The 18,944-nt window shown below is 47.6% G+C and overlaps 1 protein-coding gene across 2 annotated transcripts in view; it reads left to right on the forward strand.

The window, feature by feature from the left end:
• LOC137333460 (oxidative stress-induced growth inhibitor 1-like) overlaps window positions 1–18,944 on the forward strand; it is a 44,515-nt gene that overhangs the window by 11,498 nt on the left and 14,073 nt on the right. The window contains exons 2-3 of one of the 2 annotated variants that reach the window (XM_067997610.1): window positions 8,928–9,047; window positions 16,373–16,509. In XM_067997610.1, the coding sequence (XP_067853711.1) occupies window positions 8,954–9,047; window positions 16,373–16,509 (231 nt within the window). In that variant the 5' untranslated portion in view covers window positions 8,928–8,953. Of the gene's footprint in view, window positions 1–8,927; window positions 9,048–16,372; window positions 16,510–18,944 lie in introns of those variants that run through there. The other variant, XM_067997611.1, reaches the window with a different exon arrangement.

Consider the following 18,944-nt stretch of genomic DNA (forward strand, 5'->3'; position numbering starts at 1 on the left):
GACAGAAAGAGAGACACAGACACAGAGAGACACAGAAACAGAGGGACAGAAACAGAGAGAGACAGAAACAGAGAGAGACAGAAACAGAGGGACAGAGACAGGGAGACACAGAAACAGAGTGACAGAAACAGAGAGACGCAGAAACAGAGTGACAAAAACAGAGAGACACAGAAACAGAGGGACAGAAACAGAGAGACTGAAACAGAGACACAGAAACAGAGAGACACAGAAACAGAGAAAGACAGAAACAGAGAGACAGAAACAGAGAGACTGAAACAGAGAGACTGAAACAGAGAGACACAGAAACAGAGAAAGACAGAAACAGAGAGAGACAGAAACAGAGAGAGAGAAACAGAGAGACACAGAAACAGAGAGAGACAGAAACAGAGAGAGACAGAAACAGAGAGACACAGAAACAGAGAGAGACAGAAACAGAGAGAGAGAAACAGAGAGACACAGAAACAGAGAGACACAGAAACAGAGAGACACAGAAACAGAGAAAGACAGAAACAGAGAGAGACAGAAACAGAGAGACAGAAACAGAGAGACACAGAAACAGAGAAAGACAGAAACAGAGAGAGACAGAAACAGAGAGAGACAGAAACAGAGAGAGACAGAAACAGAGAGACTGAAACAGAGAGACACAGAAACAGAGAGACACAGAAACAGAGAAAGACAGAAACAGAGAGACACAGAAACAGAGAAGACTGAAACAGAGAGACACAGAAACAGAGAGACAGAAACAGAGAGACACAGAAACAGAGAGACAGAAACAGAGAGACACAGAAACAGAGAGACAGAAACAGAGTGACAAAAACAGAGAGACACAGAAACAGAGAGACTGAAACAGAGTGACAAAAACAGAGAGACACAGAAACAGAGGGACAGAAACAGAGAGACAGAAACAGACAGACACAGAAACAGAGAGACAGAAACAGAGTGACAAAAACAGAGAGACACAGAAACAGAGAGACACAGAAACAGAGAGACACAGAAACAGAGAGACAGAAACAGAGACACAGAAACAGAGTGAAAAAAACAGTGAGACAAAAACAGAGAGACAGAAACAGAGAGACAGAAACAGAGATGACAGAAACAGAGAGACTGAAACAGAGAGACACAGAAACAGAGAGGGACAGAAACAGAGAGACAGAAACAGAGAGACACAGAAACAGATAAGACAGAAACAGAGAGACTGAAACAGAGAGACACAGAAACAGAGAGACACAGAAACAGAGAGACACAGAAACAGAGAAAGACAGAAACAGAGAGAGACAGAAACAGAGAGACAGAAACAGAGAGACAGAAACAGAGGGACAGAAACAGAGAGACAGAAACAGAGAGACAGAGACAGAGAGACAGAAACAGAGGGACAAAAACAGAGGGACAAAAACAGAGGGACAGAAACAGAGAGACAGAAACAGAGAGACAGAAACAGAGAGACAGAAAAAGAGAGACAGAAACAGAGGGACAGAGACAGAGAGACAGAGACAGAGAGAGAGAAACAGAGGGACACAGAAACAGAGAGACAGAAGCAGAGAGACAGAAACAGAGAGACACAGAAACAGAGAGACACAGAAACAGAGAGACAGAAGCAGAGAGACAGAAACAGAGAGACACAGAAACAGAGAGACACAGAAACAGAGAGACAGAAACAGAGACACAGAAACAGAGACACAGAAACAGAGAGACACAGAAACAGAGAGACAGAAACAGAGAGACAGAAACAGAGAGAGACAGAAACAGAGAGACACAGAAACAGAGAGAGACAGAAACAGAGAGAGACAGAAACAGAGAGACAGAAACAGAGAGACACAGAAACAGAGAGACACAGAAACAGAGAGACAGAAACAGAGACACAGAAACAGAGAGACACAGAAACAGAGAGACACAGAAACAGAGAGACAGAGACAGAGAGACAGAAACAGAGTGAGAGACACACACAGAAAACAGAGAAAGACACAGACAGAAACAGAGCCCCATTCACCCATCACCCCTGTGCTCGCTGACCTGCATTGGCTCCCGGTCCGGCAATGCCTCGATTTCAAAATTCCCATCTTTGTTTTCAAATCCGTCCATAGCCTCGCCCCTCCCTATCTCTGTAACCTCCTCCAGCCCTACAATCCGTCTATGGCCTCGCCCTTCCCTATCTCTGTAACCTCCTCCAGCCCTACAATCCGTCTATGGCCTCGTCCCTCTCTATCTCTGTAACCTCCTCCAGCCCTACAATCCATCTATGGCCTCGTCCCTCCCTATCTCTGTAACCTCCTCCAGCCCTACAATCCGTCTATGGCCTCGCCCTTCCCTATCTCTGTAACCTCCTCCAGCCCTACAATCCGTCTATGGCCTCGTCCCTCCCTATCTCTGTAACCTCCTCCAGCCCTACAATCCGTCTATGGCCTCGTCCCTCCCTATCTCTGTAACCTCCTCCAGCCCTACAATACATCTATGGCCTCGCCCTTCCCTATCTCTGTAACCTCCTCCAGCCCTACAATCCGTCTATGGCCTCGTCCCTCCCTATCTCTGTAACCTCCTCCAGCCCTACAATCCGTCTATGGCCTCGTCCCTCCCTATCTCTGTAACCTCCTCCAGCCCTACAATACATCTATGGCCTCGCCCTTCCCTATCTCTGTAACCTCCTCCAGCCCTACAATCCATCTATGGCCTCGTCCCTCTCTATCTCTGTAACCTCCTCCAGCCCTACAATCCGTCTATGGCCTCGCCCTTCCCTATCTCTGTAACCTCCTCCAGCCCTACAATCCGTCCATAGCCTCCCCCCTCCCTATCTCTGTAACCTCCTCCAGCCCTACAATCCGTCCATAGCCTCGCCCCTCCCTATCTCTGTAACCTCCTCCAGCCCTACAATCCGTCTATGACCTCCCCCCTCCCTATCTCTGTAACATCCTCCAGCCCTACAATCCGTCTATGGCCTCCCCCCTCCCTATCTCTGTAACCTCCTCCAGCCCTACAATCCTGTAGATCTCTGCGTTCCTCCAACCCTGGGCTCTTGTCCATCTCCCACTTGCTTCACCCCACCATTGGTGGCCGTGCCTTCAGTTCTCTAGGCCCTAAGCTCTGGAATTCCCTTGGATGTTTTACTACATTAAAGACACTTTTTAAATGCAAGTTTTTGTTGAACGGGGGGAGGGACATGGTGAATATGAAATCCAACAGTCAAGCAAACAAAGGCCGAGTTTGGGTTGTTCGCTGCATGAACTGCCCTGTGGCGATAACATAAGAACATAAGAAATAGGAGCAGGAGTAGGCCATACGACCCCTCGAGCCTGCTCCGCCATTCAATCAGATCATGGCTGATCTTCAACCTCAACTCCACTTTCCCGCCCAATCCCCATATCCCTCGATTCCCCTAGAGTCCAGAAATCTATGTATCTCAGTCTTGAATATACTCAATGACTGAGCATCCACAGCCCTCTGGGGTAGAGAATTCCAAAGATTCACAACACTCTGAGTGAAGAAATTCCTCCTCATCTCAGTCTTGAATGGCCGACCCCTTATCCTGAGACTATGCCCCCTAGTTCTAGACTCTCCAGCCAGGGGAAACAACCTCTCAGCATCTACCCTGTCAAACCCCCTCAGAATCTTATGAGTTTCAATGAGATCACCTCTCATTCTTCTAAACTCCAGAGAGTATAGGCCCATTCTACTCAATCTCTCCTCATAGGACAACCCTCTCATCCCAGGAATTAATCTAGTGAACCTCCATTGCACCGCCTCTAAGGCAAGTATATCCTTCCTTAGATAAGGAGATCAGATCTGTACACAGTACTCCAGGTCTGGTCTCACCAAGGCCCTGTACGATTGTAGTAAGACTTCCTTACTCTTGTACTCCAACCCCCTTGCAATAAAGGCCAACATGCCATTTGCCTTCCTAATTGCCTGCTGTACCTGCACGCTAACTTTCTGTGTTCCTTGTATCAGGACACCAAATCTCTCTGAACACCAACATTTAACAGTTTCTCACCATTTGAAAAATATTCTATTTTTCTATTCTTCCTACCAAAGTGAATAACCTCACATTTCCCCACATTATACTCCATCTGCCACCTTCTTGCCCACTCACTTAACCTGTCTATATCCCTTTGCAGACTCTTTGTGTCCTCCTTGCTGCTTACTTTCCTACCTAGCTTTGTATCATCAGCAAACTTGGATACATTGCACTCGGTCCCTTCATCTAAGTCATTAATATAGATTGTAAATAGCTGAGGCCCAAGCACTGATCCCTGCGGCAACCCACTAGTTACAGCCTGAAAATGACCCGTTTATCCCTACTCTTTGTTTTCTGTCCATTAACCAATCCTCAATCCACACTAATATATTACCCCCAACCCAAGAGCCCTTATCTTGTTGTTACAATCTTTTATTTGGCACCTTATCGAATGCCTTTTGAAAATCCAAACATACTACATCCACTGGTTCCCCTTTATCTACCCTGCTAGTTACATTCTCAAAAAACTCTAATAAATTCGTCCAACACAATTTCCCTTTCATAAAACCATGTTGACTGTGCCGAATCATATTATGATGTTCTAAGTGCCCTGTTACCACTTCCTTAATGATGGATTTCAGCATTTTCCCAATGACTGATGTCAGGCTAACTGGCCTGTAGTTCCCTGTTTTCTCTCTCCCTCCTTTCTTGAATAGTGGGGTCACATTTTCTACCTTCCAATCCACTGGGACCGTTCTAGAATCTAGAGAGTTTTGGAAGATCACAACCAATGCATCCACTATCTCTGCAGCCACCTCTTTTAGAACCCTCAGATGTCGGTCATCAGGTCCAGGGGATTTATCGGCTTTTAGTCCCATTAGTTTCTCAAGTACTTTTTCTCGACTGATAATAATTACTTTAAGTTCCTCATTCTCATTAGCCCCTTTGGTTCCCCACTATTTTTGATATGCTTTTTATGTCTTCTACTGTGAAGACAGATACAAAATATTTGTTTAACGCATCTGCCATTTCCTGATTCCCCATGATCATTTCTCCTGTCTCAGCCCCAGGAGATCAACGTTTACTTTTGCTTCTCTAACCCTCTACGATAATCTACATTTTCCCTGGCACAGCCCTTCTGATATCCTGGCACAGAATCTTTGTGCCCTCAGGGCAGCACACCAGCCTCTAGGGGCAGTCTGCATTACTGGCATCTCTCATTCACTGCCTCTTATATTGGCAGTGAGTTGTCAGATTGTTCTCTCCTTCAACTGAAATCAGACATTTACAACATATCCTATCACTCTCCTGGGAACAATGTATCCGGGATGGATTTATCCGAGAGGAACGTAACCAGGATGTGCGTATCTGGGATGTACGTATTCAGGATGTGCGTATCCGGGATGTGCGTATCCGGGATGTGCGTATCCGGGATGTGCATATCCGTGATGTGCGTATCCGGGATGTGCGTATCCGGGATGTGCGTATCCGTGATGTACGTATCCGGGATGTACGTATCCGGGATGTACGTATCCGGGATGTACGTATCCGGGATGTGCGTATCCGTGATGTACGTATCCGGGATGTACGTATCCGGGATGTGCGTATCCGTGATGTACGTATCCGGGATGTACGTATCCGGGATGTGCGTATCCGTGATGTACGAATCCGTGATGTACGTATCCGTGATGTACATATCCGGGATGTGCGTATCCGTGATGTACGAATCCGTGATGTACGTATCCGTGATGTACATATCCGGGATGTGCGTATCCGTGATGTACGAATCCGTGATGTACGTATCCGTGATGTACGAATCCGTGATGTACGTATCCGTGATGTACGAATCCGGGATGTACGTATCCGTGATGTACGAATCCGTGATGTACGAATCCGGGATGTACGTATCCGTGATGTACATATCCGGGATGTGCGTATCCGTGATGTACATATCCGTGATGTACGTATCCGTGATGTACATATCCGGGATGTGCGTATCCGGGATGTGCGTATCCGTGATGTACGTATCCGTGATGTACGTATCCGTGATGTACGAATCCGGGATGTGCGTATCCGGGATGTGCGTATCCGTGATGTACGAATCCGTGATGTACGTATCCGTGATGTACGAATCCGGGATGTGCGTATCCGGGATGTGCGTATCCGGGATGTACATATCCGTGATGTACGTATCCGTGATGTACGTATCCGGGATGTGCGTATCCGGGATGTGCGTATCCGTGATGTACGTATCTGGGATGTACATATCCGTGATGTACGTATCCGGGATGTGCGTATCCGTGATGTACGTATCCGGGATGTACGTATCCGGGATGTGCGTATCCGTGATGTACGAATCCGTGATGTACGTATCCGGGATGTACGTATCCGGGATGTACGTATCCGGGATGTGCGTATCCGTGATGTACGTATCCGGGATGTACGTATCCGGGATGTGCGTATCCGGGATGTGCGTATCCGTGATGTACGTATCCGGGATGTACATATCCGTGATGTACGTATCCGGGATGTACGTATCCGGGATGTGCGTATCCGTGATGTACGAATCCGTGATGTACGTATCCGTGATGTACGAATCCGTGATGTACGTATCCGGGATGTACATATCCGGGATGTACGTATCCGGGATGTGCGTATCCGGGATGTACGTATCCGGGATGTGCGTATCCGTGATGTACGAATCCGTGATGTACGTATCTGGGATGTACGTATCCGGGATGTACGTATCCGGGATGTGCGTATCCGTGATGTACGAATCCGTGATGTACGTATCCGGGATGTACGAATCCGTGATGTACGTATCCGGGATGTACGTATCCGGGATGTGCGTATCCGTGATGTACGAATCCGTGATGTACGTATCCGGGATGTACGAATCCGTGATGTGCGTATCCGTGATGTACGTATCCGGGATGTACATATCCGGGATGTGCGTATCCGGGATGTGCGTATCCGGGATGTACGTATCCGGGATGTGCGTATCCGTGATGTACGTATCCGGGATGTGCGTATCCGTGATGTACGTATCCGGGATGTGCGTATCCGGGATGTGCGTATCCGTGATGTACGTATCCGGGATGTGCGTATCCGTGATGTACGTATCCGGGATGTGCGTATCCGGGATGTACGTATCCGGGATGTGCGTATCCGGGATGTGCGTATCCGGTATGTGCGTATCCGTGATGTACGTATCCGGGATGTACGTATCCGGGATGTGCGTATCCGGGATGTACGTATCCGGGATGTACGTATCCGTGATGTACGTATCCGGGATGTGCGTATCCGGGATGTACGTATCCGGGATGTACGTATCCGGGATGTGCGTATCCGGTATGTGCGTACCCAGGATGTACGTATCCGGGATGTACGTATCCGGGATGTACGTATCCGGGATGTACGTATCCGGGATGTACGTATCCGGGATATACGTATCCGGGATGTACGTATCTGGGATGTACACATTCTGTCTGTCAGCCTCACTGATTGTGAGATGCTCATGTGCTGTTGGCTTGTGATGTAACACCAGTGCCCATGTGTTTCCTGAGTGAATTCTGCAGTGTCACTACTTGTCAAGGTCAGAATATGGTCATACAACCAATGTCAACATCTCTAACTTACAAAGAGTATCACGGACATTATCAGCTAGAACCCAGTCATTGAACCCAGAGAGGCCCCAAGAACAGTGTCTCATCGCTGGGCCCATTTACTCGCAGTCCACATTTACTCTCAGTCCCCATTTACTCTCAGTCCCCATTTACTCTCAGTCCCCATTTACTCCCAGTCCCCATTTACTCTCAGTCCCCATTTACTCTCAGTCCCCATTTACTCTCAGTTCTCGTATAGTCTCAGTTCCCTTTTACTCTTTGAATTTTATTGAATTGGAACAGAACAGGCTGTAAAAACCCAGGATCGAGCCAGGGATCTGTAGAATTTCAATTTATGCTTCACAAATTGAGCTATTTACCCTGGGACACCCTGGGTACAGTGAGGAGTCAATCAGACACTGGTACAGTGAGGGGTTAATCAGACACTGGGTACAGTGAGGGGTTAATGAGACACTGGGTTCAGTGAGGAGTTAATCAGACACTGGGTACAGTGAGGGGTTAATCAGACACTGGGTACAATGAGGGGTTAATCAGACACTGGGTACAATGAGGGGTTAATCAGACACTGGGTACAGTGAGGGGTTAATCAGACACTGGGTACAATGAGGGGTTAATCAGACACTGGGTACAATGAGGGGTTAATCAGACACTGGGTACAATGAGGGGTTAATCAGACACTGGGTACAATGAGGGATTAATCAGACACTGGGTACAATGAGGGGTTAATCAGACACTGGGTACAATGAGGGGTTAATCAGACACTGCGTACAATGAGGGGTTAATCAGACACTGGGTACAGTGAGGGGTTAATCAGACACTGGGTACAATGAGGGGTTAATCAGACACTGGGTACAATGAGGGATTAATCAGACACTGGGTACAATGAGGGGTTAATCAGACACTGGGTACAATGAGGGGTTAATCAGACACTGCGTACAATGAGGGGTTAATCAGACACTGGGTACAATGAGGGGTTAATCAGACACTGCGTACAATGAGGGGTTAATCAGACACTGGGTACAATGAGGGGTTAATCAGACACTGGGTACAATGAGGGGTTAATGAGACACTGGGTTCAGTGAGGAGTTAATCAGACACTGGGTACAGTGAGGGGTTAATCAGACACTGGGTACAGTGAGGGGTTAATCAGACACTGGGTACAGTGAGGGGTTAATCAGACACTGGGTACAATGAGGGGTTAATCAGACACTGGGTACAATGAGGGATTAACCAGACACTGGGTACAGTGAGGGGTTAATCAGACACTGGGTACAATGAGGGGTTAACCAGACAGTCTGTTGTCTCAGGATGATCCTGCTGATGCCATTTAACCCTTGCTGTTCCTGTTTCGGCAGATTTCGAGTGGTGGAATCTTTCGGAGATGGCAGTGACTACAAGTGAGTTTGTGAGGGAAATGGCTGAGACTGGACCAGCACCAATGAAGAGAGTCACTCCCCTCCCCGTCATTGTAATCGGTAAGATAATTCCGCAAACCAATCTCCTGAATCACTCCTGCCGATCCAGCGCACTCCTCCTTCTCCCTGTATCCTCCCTGTGTTGGAGTCAAGACTCATTGCAACACTTCCTACTCAAACACATTCTCTCTCAGAGCCTCAAATCTGTGGATCTCCTCACCTCCATCGATCCTCCCTTCCTCCTACAATCTTCAAGCTTTTAAATCCAATCTTGGCATCCGGTGAGCATTACTCTCCAACTACCCTGCCTTCTCTCCTACTCTTTTCAACCTTCCTGGGGCCCTGTATTGTGGGCCTCAGGCCTTTACCCAAGTGCCTCCTCTGTGAAGTTGCAGGTGGGTGTATTGACTCGATGGGACCGCAGTGCAGCTCACGATTTGCTGAAAATTACGGCTCGTTCAACTTTGAGGAATTTTTCCTGGGATTTATTCGCACAGCTGACTGGAGGAGGCAAGGCCTCGGCCTAGCAGGAAGTGATTCAAAGGGACCAGTTTCAAATACAGAACGGAATAGTCAGCTGCCTGTGTTCCTGCCTCAGAATCTCCTCTATAGTTAGGAGGCATTTATTTAAATCCACCAACCACAGTGATGCTTAAATATTTTTTTAAAATTTTTTTTTGCCAATTTTCTCTAGAAGGTTGGAGCAGTCCAAGGCACCGAGGCCAGACCACAAGATAGTAACGGATGAGAAAAGGCCATTCGGTCCATTTTGATTGGCCCATCCTTGGAGATCCTAAAGCTCCCCCAACCCTCGCCCCCCCCGCTCCCCCATATAACCTCCAATTGTTTCTTAAATGATTCCAAGGTCTCAGCCTCCAGTACTCTATCTGCGAGTTTCCTCGAGGAGAACGTCCTGATATCAGTCCTAATAATACCCTTCATACGTTTAAACCCGTAGTTCTACTCGCACAGTTTAAATTAAAGTAATATCCTGGGTTAATTTTTTCTGTACCCTTAACAATCTTATATCCCTCCATAAGATCACCCCGTGGGTGCCGCCTTTCCAGGTTGAAGAGCCCAAGTCGCTCCAGTCATTCTTTAGAATTCTAAACGCTGACTGGATTGGCTGCTTGCCCCCACTGTCACTCCAGCTGAGACCAGCTAGCTCGAGGCAGGCTGGGACCCAAGACTTCCACTGGTGACAGCACTTCACCCAGTTCTTCATGGGATAAGCTTTGCGAGATTCTGCCTGTTGGGGCGCCTCATGCAGGGAGCGCGGATCAGAGATTTACAGACATACTGCCTGTGATCTTCTGTCCACTGTGTCGCAGAATTAGTGCGAGCTAGGATAGTGAGTGTTGACACCCTATTCGACTCTGTGGGGCATCACGTAGCACACACTGGTCCTCTCAGTGGCATCGGGGTAAACGCACTGCCAAATGTGCCATGCAGCCGTATAGACCAGAAGGCAACGGTGCTGAGTTAGTCAATCTCAGCTGGGATAGCTGGAGGGACGAGTCCAACTGGCCTCAGTGCCCCTGAGCTACAGATGGGGAAAGTAACCAGTCAGTGTCCCCGCACCTGAATGCTACCCACTTACCACCCCCTTCCCCCCCACACCACTTTTATAAGCACACATGTCTGGATGTAGGGAGAGAATTTATTGGACTTGGTGGTGATGCCTTCTGTGGTGGAATAGCCCACTGGCACTCTTTGCTAGGCTCAACGCTCGGCAGAGGTGCAAGCAGCGTCCATAGAAGAGCTGGAGACAGGGCTTTGGAGGAAATGGGGGGGGGTGGAAATTGGAGGAGGGAGCAAAGAAATATCCTGTGGGGTAGGATAATGGTCAGCTTCACACTCACTCCTGGTGTTGGCAGCTTCTACTGAGCTCAGCACCCGACAGGGGACAGGATAGACCTATTGGTAATATCAATTGGCCGCCTGTTATTCTCTCCGTCCATTTTCCTTCCCTTTGAAATCATCCATCTCTGATGAGATATTGCAAAATACTAAAATTACCCCCGGGGAGTGGGGTCGAGACTGTGGCCTGTGTTCTAAGATGAAAATTCAAAAACCCTAAACCCGCTCAACAAATGACACTTTCACACACAAGACACAAAACTTCCAATAGACTTTGAGTCAGAAATTCGTGGGTTGAAATCCCACTCCAGAGACTTGAGCCCATAATTCAGGGTGACACTCCAGTAAAGGACTGAGGGAGGGCTGCACTGCTGGAGGTTCCTTCTTTGAGATGAGACATTAAACCGAGGCCCCGTCTGCCCCCTCAGGTGGGTGTAAAAGATCGCAGGGCACTATTTCAAAGAAGAGATGGGGAGTTCTCCCCAGTGTCCTGGACAATATTTATCCCTCAACCAAAACCTCAGAACAGATTACCTGGTCATTATCACATTGTTGTTTGTGGGATCTTGCTGTGCGTAAATTGGCTGCCACATTTCCGACATTACAACAGTGACTACACTTTGAAAGTACTTCATTGCTTTGGGACATCCTGAGGATGTGAATGGGGTGATACAAATGCAAATTCTTTCTTTCTGTATTAGAAACAAACTTTTGAGGGTTGCTTTGCGTTCTGGAACTCTCCGTACGAGCAATCAAAAAACAGCCAAGTGGTCACCCCACCTGCTACTTCAAGGTTAACTATAAATGACTTTGAGGAAATGAAACATTAAATGGAGACATGTTAAACATTATCCCCCTGGTTAAACTTTCCATTTCTTGACCCTGTTCTGCAGCCGAACCTTTCAAAATCACAAAGCCTTAATCTGGTCTCTGTGCTGTTGCTTAGCAACTCCACTTGCCCTCAGAAATGTTGGGGGAAAAACTCGATCGGGCAGATTATAGGACACGAACCGCGTCCCGCCTCAGTGCTCACCCCCAAGCAGTGTTCAAATCCAGGCCTTGCACCTCCATTCAATGCAATTCACACTTTCCACCAGCAGGGGGAGCCCCAATCTCTTAAAGGGAGGAGGTTACAGAGAAATCTCTTAAAGGTAGCTGGTACCTGTTATTTGCTAAAAATAACAGTCTGTTGTCTGCACAGAGTCTGAACTGAGATCAAACATCACTCAAATAAAACACAGAAGCAGGTCCCAACACTATGGTTTACACACTGATGAGTTATGTTAAAACATTGAATAAAGGTTACGCACTACTAAATCCCACATCCTCCAATCTGCATACCAGACTTCACCAATCTGCCAATCTGAATTTGTACCAGACCTGCGAGAGTGCGTGCACCAAGGTTCTCTGATGATGCACTGGAGGCTTGGTGCAAGAGGTGGACAGAAGGAGGGACATCGTATGTCCGCAGGGGAAGGGGGGACACGTAAGAGGTTGCTCCAGACATATGCCCAAAAGGCAGTGGGAGGCAGCAGGGGATGAAGTCAATGCCAGGCGCACAGCACCACGAACATGGGTGAACTGCAGGAAGAAGATCAATGCTTTGACATGAGTGGTCAAGGTGAGTGAGGTCAACTGTCAAATGGCGTCACCTACTAACTGCACCACACACTACACCCCCATCACCCACATACCAACAAACTCTTTCTATCAGTACTCAACTCTTCCTCTCACCCTCACACATTACCACTGTTGCAAGCCACCCACCCACAATTCACAGGCCACACACACTGACAGCTATTCAACCATGACAGGTACATCACCCAGATGCACGTCCCGCTTTCTTGCAGGAGAAGGTGGCGCATATCAAGAGGCAGCAAGTGGCAGTGGCGTTTACCCCTCGAGCCTGTTTCACCATTCAATGAGATCATGGTGGACCTGTGACCTAACTCCATATACCCGCCTTAGCCCTATATACCTTAATACCCTTGGTTCACAGAAATCTATCAATCTCAGATTTAGAATTCACAATTGAGCTAGCATCAACTGCCGTCTGCAGATGAGCGTTCCAAACTTCTCCCACCCTTTGCGTGTAGAAGCGTTTCCCAAATTCACTCCTGCTCGTCCTGGCTCTAAATGTTGGGCTATGTCCCCGTGTCCTGGTATTCAAGTATAGGAGACCGCCAACAAAAAGTTACAAATATCTCGGCAGCCAGAAGCAATAATCCATCACTAACCTGTAAATCCTGCGTGGTCCCTTTAAACATAGAAACATAGAAAATAGGAGCAGGAGTCGGCCTTTCAGCCCTTCGAGCCTGCTCCGCTATTCAATATGATCATGGCTGATCCTCTATCTCAATACCATATTCCCGCTCTCTCCCCATTCCCTTTGACGCCTTTTGTCTCTAGAAATCTATCTAGCTCCTTCTTAAATATATTCAGTGACTTGGCCTCCACTGCCTTCTGTGGTAGAGAATTCCACAGGTTCACCACCCTCTGAGTGAATAAATTTCTCCTCATCTCAGTCCTAAATGTCCTACCCCGTATCCTGAGACTGTGACCCCTCGTTCTGGACCCCCAGCCAGGGGAAACATCCTCCCTGCATCCAGTCTGTCTCACCCTGTCAGAATTTTATATGTTTCAATGAGATCCCCTCTCATTCTTCTAAACTATACAGGTCGAGTCGACCCAATCTCTCCTCATACAACAGCGCTGGTGGGGGGTCCTCCAGGCACCCAACGACATGGTCAGATGGTCGGGGTTAAGACTGTGCGCTGAGTTGAGTGTTCAGTGCCAAAATAGTGTCTATCACTTTAAATCAGCGTTGCACACTGATTGTATCCATTTTCTCCTTACTTTACATGCAGCCGACGTTAGGTATTTGCACATGCGCTAACTCCTATACCAAGATGGCGTCTGGCGCACGTCTTGGCATCTCGAGAGGCCGCGTAGCGCCGAAACAACGGGCGCTCCACAGCCCAATTTAGTGCCTGTTATCTCTTATCCTCCGTCGGCCTGATAACATTCATTGTTCAAAGTCTAAGTAAGGGCCGCTGGCCAGTGGTGTCAGCCGCTGTGACTGGGAAAGGGAGCTCTGCAAATTTGATCACTGCCCAGTGATCCCCCCGCTCTGCTGGAAAGTGCTCATATATATGGACAGGATCAGGCTCAGAAGTGATGCCCCAGGTGGTGGAACAGCCTGCTGCCCCACACTGTCCAGGATGATGATGGTCGCCTGCAGTTTTCACCACCCCTCTCCCTCCTCCCCTCACGCTACCCCATGCAAGAGACCATTCTTCACCTGTGGGCCTGGACTCGCCCATATCCTAACCCGCACCAAGTCCCATTCACACATGGCCCTGTGCTTGCTGACCTACATTCGCTCCCGATCCAGCAATGCCACAATTTTAAAATTCTCATCCTCATGTTCAAATCCCTCCATTGCCTTACCCCTCTCTATTTCTGTAAACTTCTCCATCCCTACTACCCTCCGATATCTCTGCACTCGTGCAATTCTGGCCTTACGAGTACCTCTGATTTTAATCGCTCCACATTGGCGGCCGTGCCTTCAGCTGCCTAGGCCCTAAGCTCTGGAATTCCCTCCCTAAAACTCTCTGCCTCTCTACCTCTCTCTCCTCCTTTAAGACGCTCCTTAAAACCTGCCTCTTTGACCAAGTTTTTGGTCACCTGTCCCAATATCTCCTTATGTGGCTCAGTATCAAATGTTGTCTGATTTCACTCCAGTGAAAAGCCTTGGGACATTTTACAAGTTGTTGTTCTATGGTTCTATGATTCTAAGTGGCCCAGCAAGCCACCCAGTCATGGCGTCTAGAGATGGGCAATAAATGCCACCTTACCAAGGTCACCACATCCCGAGGATGAATAATTAGTAAAAAATGATTGTCACTTTGAACTTGGAACCTTTCCAAACCTGAGTGGGGATTTTAACCCTTTCCGCCCAAAATCCTGCTGCCACTTTCTCGTCACTGATTTCTTGGGCAGCTGAGGCATTGCCTGACTCAGGCGCAAACCTCCTGGATTTATGAGTGAAGTGGGCCCCGATCACTTAGACCGGAGCCCGACGCCATTTTTAGAGCCGACTGAGAGAGGGACCATCTGCCGCGGACACTCTGCTCAGTGGCAGCGGTCGAAGCAGAGGAGGAGGCCCCAAAAGGGAAGTGTCTCCATGGGGCCAGGAGGAGCGGGAATGGCTCCCTGCTGTGCTGGGGTCCCTTGCCCGCTTCCTTCCTCACTGCAGGTTCCCCCTCTCTTCCCATCCCCCTCCTCCCTCTCTCCCTTTCCTCACCACTTGCTGCCAGTACCCTCCGTCTCCCCTCCCAACCCCTCCTCCCTTGCTTCCTGTAACCTCCCCCTCCCCTCCTTCCTTGCTTCCTGTACCCTCCATCTCCCTTCCCCCTCCCCTTCTCCCTCGCTTCTTGTACCTTCCCCCTCCCGTCCCTCTTTCCTCTGGATTTACCAGACTGCAGGCTGGGCAGGCTCTGGGCCTGGAACCCGACGAGCTGCTCCTGGACACCTGATTCAGGCAGGCAGCTCGGCGGCTGAATTTAAAATGAGGCCCGGTTGTTAAAATGGCGATGGGCCGTGGGTACCATTGACCTTCCGCCTGGGATCCCCCTCTGAAGGACCTCCTTGTTGCTCTTTTTCCGGGATTTCTATTTGAATCCAGCCCTGAGTGACGATCTCTCAGGTGACTCCGGTCCTTTCTCCAGTGTCCAGTTGGAATTCCACCCAGTCAACAGACGGATGTCCGAATCAAATCCAGACCATAATTTGGTCAGTGCACATTTTTTAATGACTTCCGCTGGGATCCTTGCAAGATGAATGAGTTAAAGGGATGCGGGAGCCACTGGCAAGGCTGGCATTTATTGCCCATCTCTGGTTACCTTCGAGAAGGTGGTGATGGGCCTTCTTCTTAAACCGCTGCAGTCCATGTGGTGAAGGTGCTCCCACAGTGCTGTTAGGCAGGGTGTTCCAGAATTTTGCCCCAGTGATAATGAAGGAACGGCCGATATGTGTCCAAATCGAGATGGTGTTGACTTGGAGGGGACCTTGGAGGTGATGATGTTCTCATGCATCTGCTGTCCTTGTCCTTATAGGTGGTGGAAGTCGTGGGTTTGGGAGGTGCTGTTAAAGAAGCCTTGGTCAGTTGCTGCAGTGCATCCTGTAGATGGTACACACTGCAGCCACAGTGCGCCGATGGTGGAGGGAGTGAATGTTTAAAGTGGTGGATGGGGTGCTGATGAAGTGGACTGATTTGTACTGGATGATATAATTAATACACAGGAAGCTCCAGATACTTTACAAACCCCTCACTGTAAAGTGTCACTATGTAGTTGAACAGAGTTTTGGTCTGGAATGTGCAGAATTTGTCTTATTTCACGCTTCCCAATCGACTAAATTAACAAACGGCCCCAATCTCAATCTGGTGACTGATGTCGAATCACAATTAAAGTTAAAAAGAGCAGAGTGAATTCACAACAGTTGATCATTTTTGTTTTAAACAGGGAATGGACCCTCAGGCATTTGTCTATCCTACTTCCTGTCTGGATATAGGCCTTACTTTAAGGAATCTTCAATCCATCCTAATCCCATTCTTCAACGGAAATTGGAGGAGAATCTGGGAATATCCATCATAGAACAGGTAACAATAAGCAGAACTGTTTGAGTTGGAGAGTGGATGTCAGGAAATCTCTCCCTCTCTCCCTCTCTCCCCTCTCTCTCTCTTCTCCCCCTTTCTCGTCCCTCTCTCCTCTCCTCTCTCCTCTCTCTCTCTCTCCTCTTTCTCCTCCCTCTCTCCTCTCCCTCTCTCTCTCTCTCCTCTCTCTCCTCTCCTCTCCTCTCTCCTCTCTCTCTCTCTCTCCTCTCTCTCCTCCCTCTCTCCTCTCCTCTCTCTTCTCCCTCTCTGCTCTCCCTCTTCCCATCTGAAGAATGGGGACATTAGGTGCCTCAGTGGGCCTTTCAGGCTGAATTTCTCCTCTGGCTGTAGGGGTCCTATGAGTTTGGACCGTCTCAAACCAGTTCCTACTGGATATGGTTTACAGCAGAAAACTGGTTCAGGATGGCTGGTATGGGGAAAGGGCAAATATCACACTGCAGTAGGGCTGGATCTGAGACATGTTGTTGGGGCATTGTGGAGGGAGCTTTACTCCACATCTGTCTGTGCTCGACCTAACCTGAGAGTGTTTGATGCTGACACTCCAGTCATTAACAACCCTTACTAGTTTGGGTAGGCTATCCTAGATTAGGTATTGTGCAATGAGAAGGGGTTAATTAATAATCTTGTTGTGCGGGGTCCTTTAGGGAAGAGTGACCATAACATGAAAGAATTCTTCATTAAGATGGAAAGTGAAGTAGTCCAATTCGAAACTAGGGTCCTAAATCTAAACAAAGGAAACTACGAAGGTATGAGGTGTGAGTTGGCTATGATAGATTGGGACTCTTCATTAAAAGGCATGACGGTGGATAGGCAATGGCTAACATTTAAGGAACGAATGCATGAATTGCAACAATTATACATTCCTTTCTGGCGCAAAAATACAAAAGGAAAAGCGGCCCAACCATGGCTAACAAAGGAAATTAAGGATAGTATTAGATCCAAAGAGGAGTCATATAAAGTTGCCAGAAAAAGTAGCAAGCCTGAGGATTAGGAGCAGTTTAGAATTCAGCAAAAAAGGACCAAGAGATTGATTAAGAGGGGAAAAATAGAGTATGAGAGTAAACTTGCAAGGATCAAAAAGTGGACTGTAAAAGCTTCTACAAGTATGTAAAAAGAAAAAGATTAGTGAAGACAAATCAGTCAGAAACGGGAGAATTTATAATGGGGAACAAGGAAATGGCAGAGCAATTAAACAAATACTTTAGTTCTGTCTTTACGGAAGAGGACACAAATAATTTCCCAGAAATGCTAGGGAACCAAGGGACAAGTGAGAAGGAGGAATTAAAGGAAATTAGTATTCGTAAAAAAATAGTGCTGGAGAAATTAATGGGACTGAAAGACGATAAATCCCCAGGGCCTGATAATCTGCATCCCAGAGTACTAAAAGAGGTAGCCATGGAAATAGTGGATGCATTGGTTGTCATCTTCCAAAATTCTACAGATTATGGAACAGTTCCTACAGATTGGAGGGTGGCAAATGTAACCCCACTATTTAAAAAAGGAGGGAGAGAAAACAGGGAACTACAGACCGGTTAGCCTAACATCAGTAGTAGGGAAAATGCTAGAGTCTATTATAAAGGATGTGATAACAGGACACTTAGAAAATATCAACGGGATTAGACAAAGTCAACATGGATTTATGAAAGGGAAATCATGTTTGACAAACCTACTGGAGTTTTTTGAGGATGTAACTGGTAGAATAGATAAGGGAGAACCAGTGGATGTGGTTTATTTGGATTTTCAGAAGGCCTTTGATAAAGTCCCACATAAGAGGTTAGTGTGCAAAATTTAAGCACGTGGGATTGGTGGTAATATACTGGCATGGATTGAAAATTGGCTAACAGACAGGAAACAGAAAGTAGGAATAAATGGGTCTTTTTCAGGGTGGCAGACAGTGACTAGTGGGGTACCGCAGGGATCAGTGCTTGGGCCCCAGCTATTCACAATATATATCAATGATTTGGATGAGGGAACCAAATGTAATATTTCCAAGTTTGCTGACGACAAAAAAACTAGGTGGGATTGTGAGTTGTGAGGAGGATGCAAAGAGGCTTCAAGGCGATTTAGACAAGTTGAGTGAGTGGGCAAATACATGGCATATGCAGTATAATGTTGATAAATGTGATGTTATCCACTTCGGAAGGAAAATCAGAAAGGCAGAGTATTATTTAAATAGTGAAAGATTGGGGAATGTTGATGTACAAAGGGATCTGGGTTTCCTTGTACACCAGTCACTGAAAGCAAACATGCAGGTGCAGCAAACAGTTAGGAAAGCAAATGGTATGTTGGCCTTCATTGCAAGAGGATTTGAGTACAGGAGCAAGGACGTCTTACTGCAGTTATACAGGGCCTTGGTGAGACCACACCTGGAGTATTGTGTGCAGTTTTGGTCTCCTTACCTAAGAAAGGATATACTTGGC

The sequence above is a fragment of the Heptranchias perlo genome, chromosome 16, assembly GCF_035084215.1.
Source record: "Heptranchias perlo isolate sHepPer1 chromosome 16, sHepPer1.hap1, whole genome shotgun sequence".
Classification (NCBI taxonomy): domain Eukaryota; kingdom Metazoa; phylum Chordata; class Chondrichthyes; order Hexanchiformes; family Hexanchidae; genus Heptranchias; species Heptranchias perlo.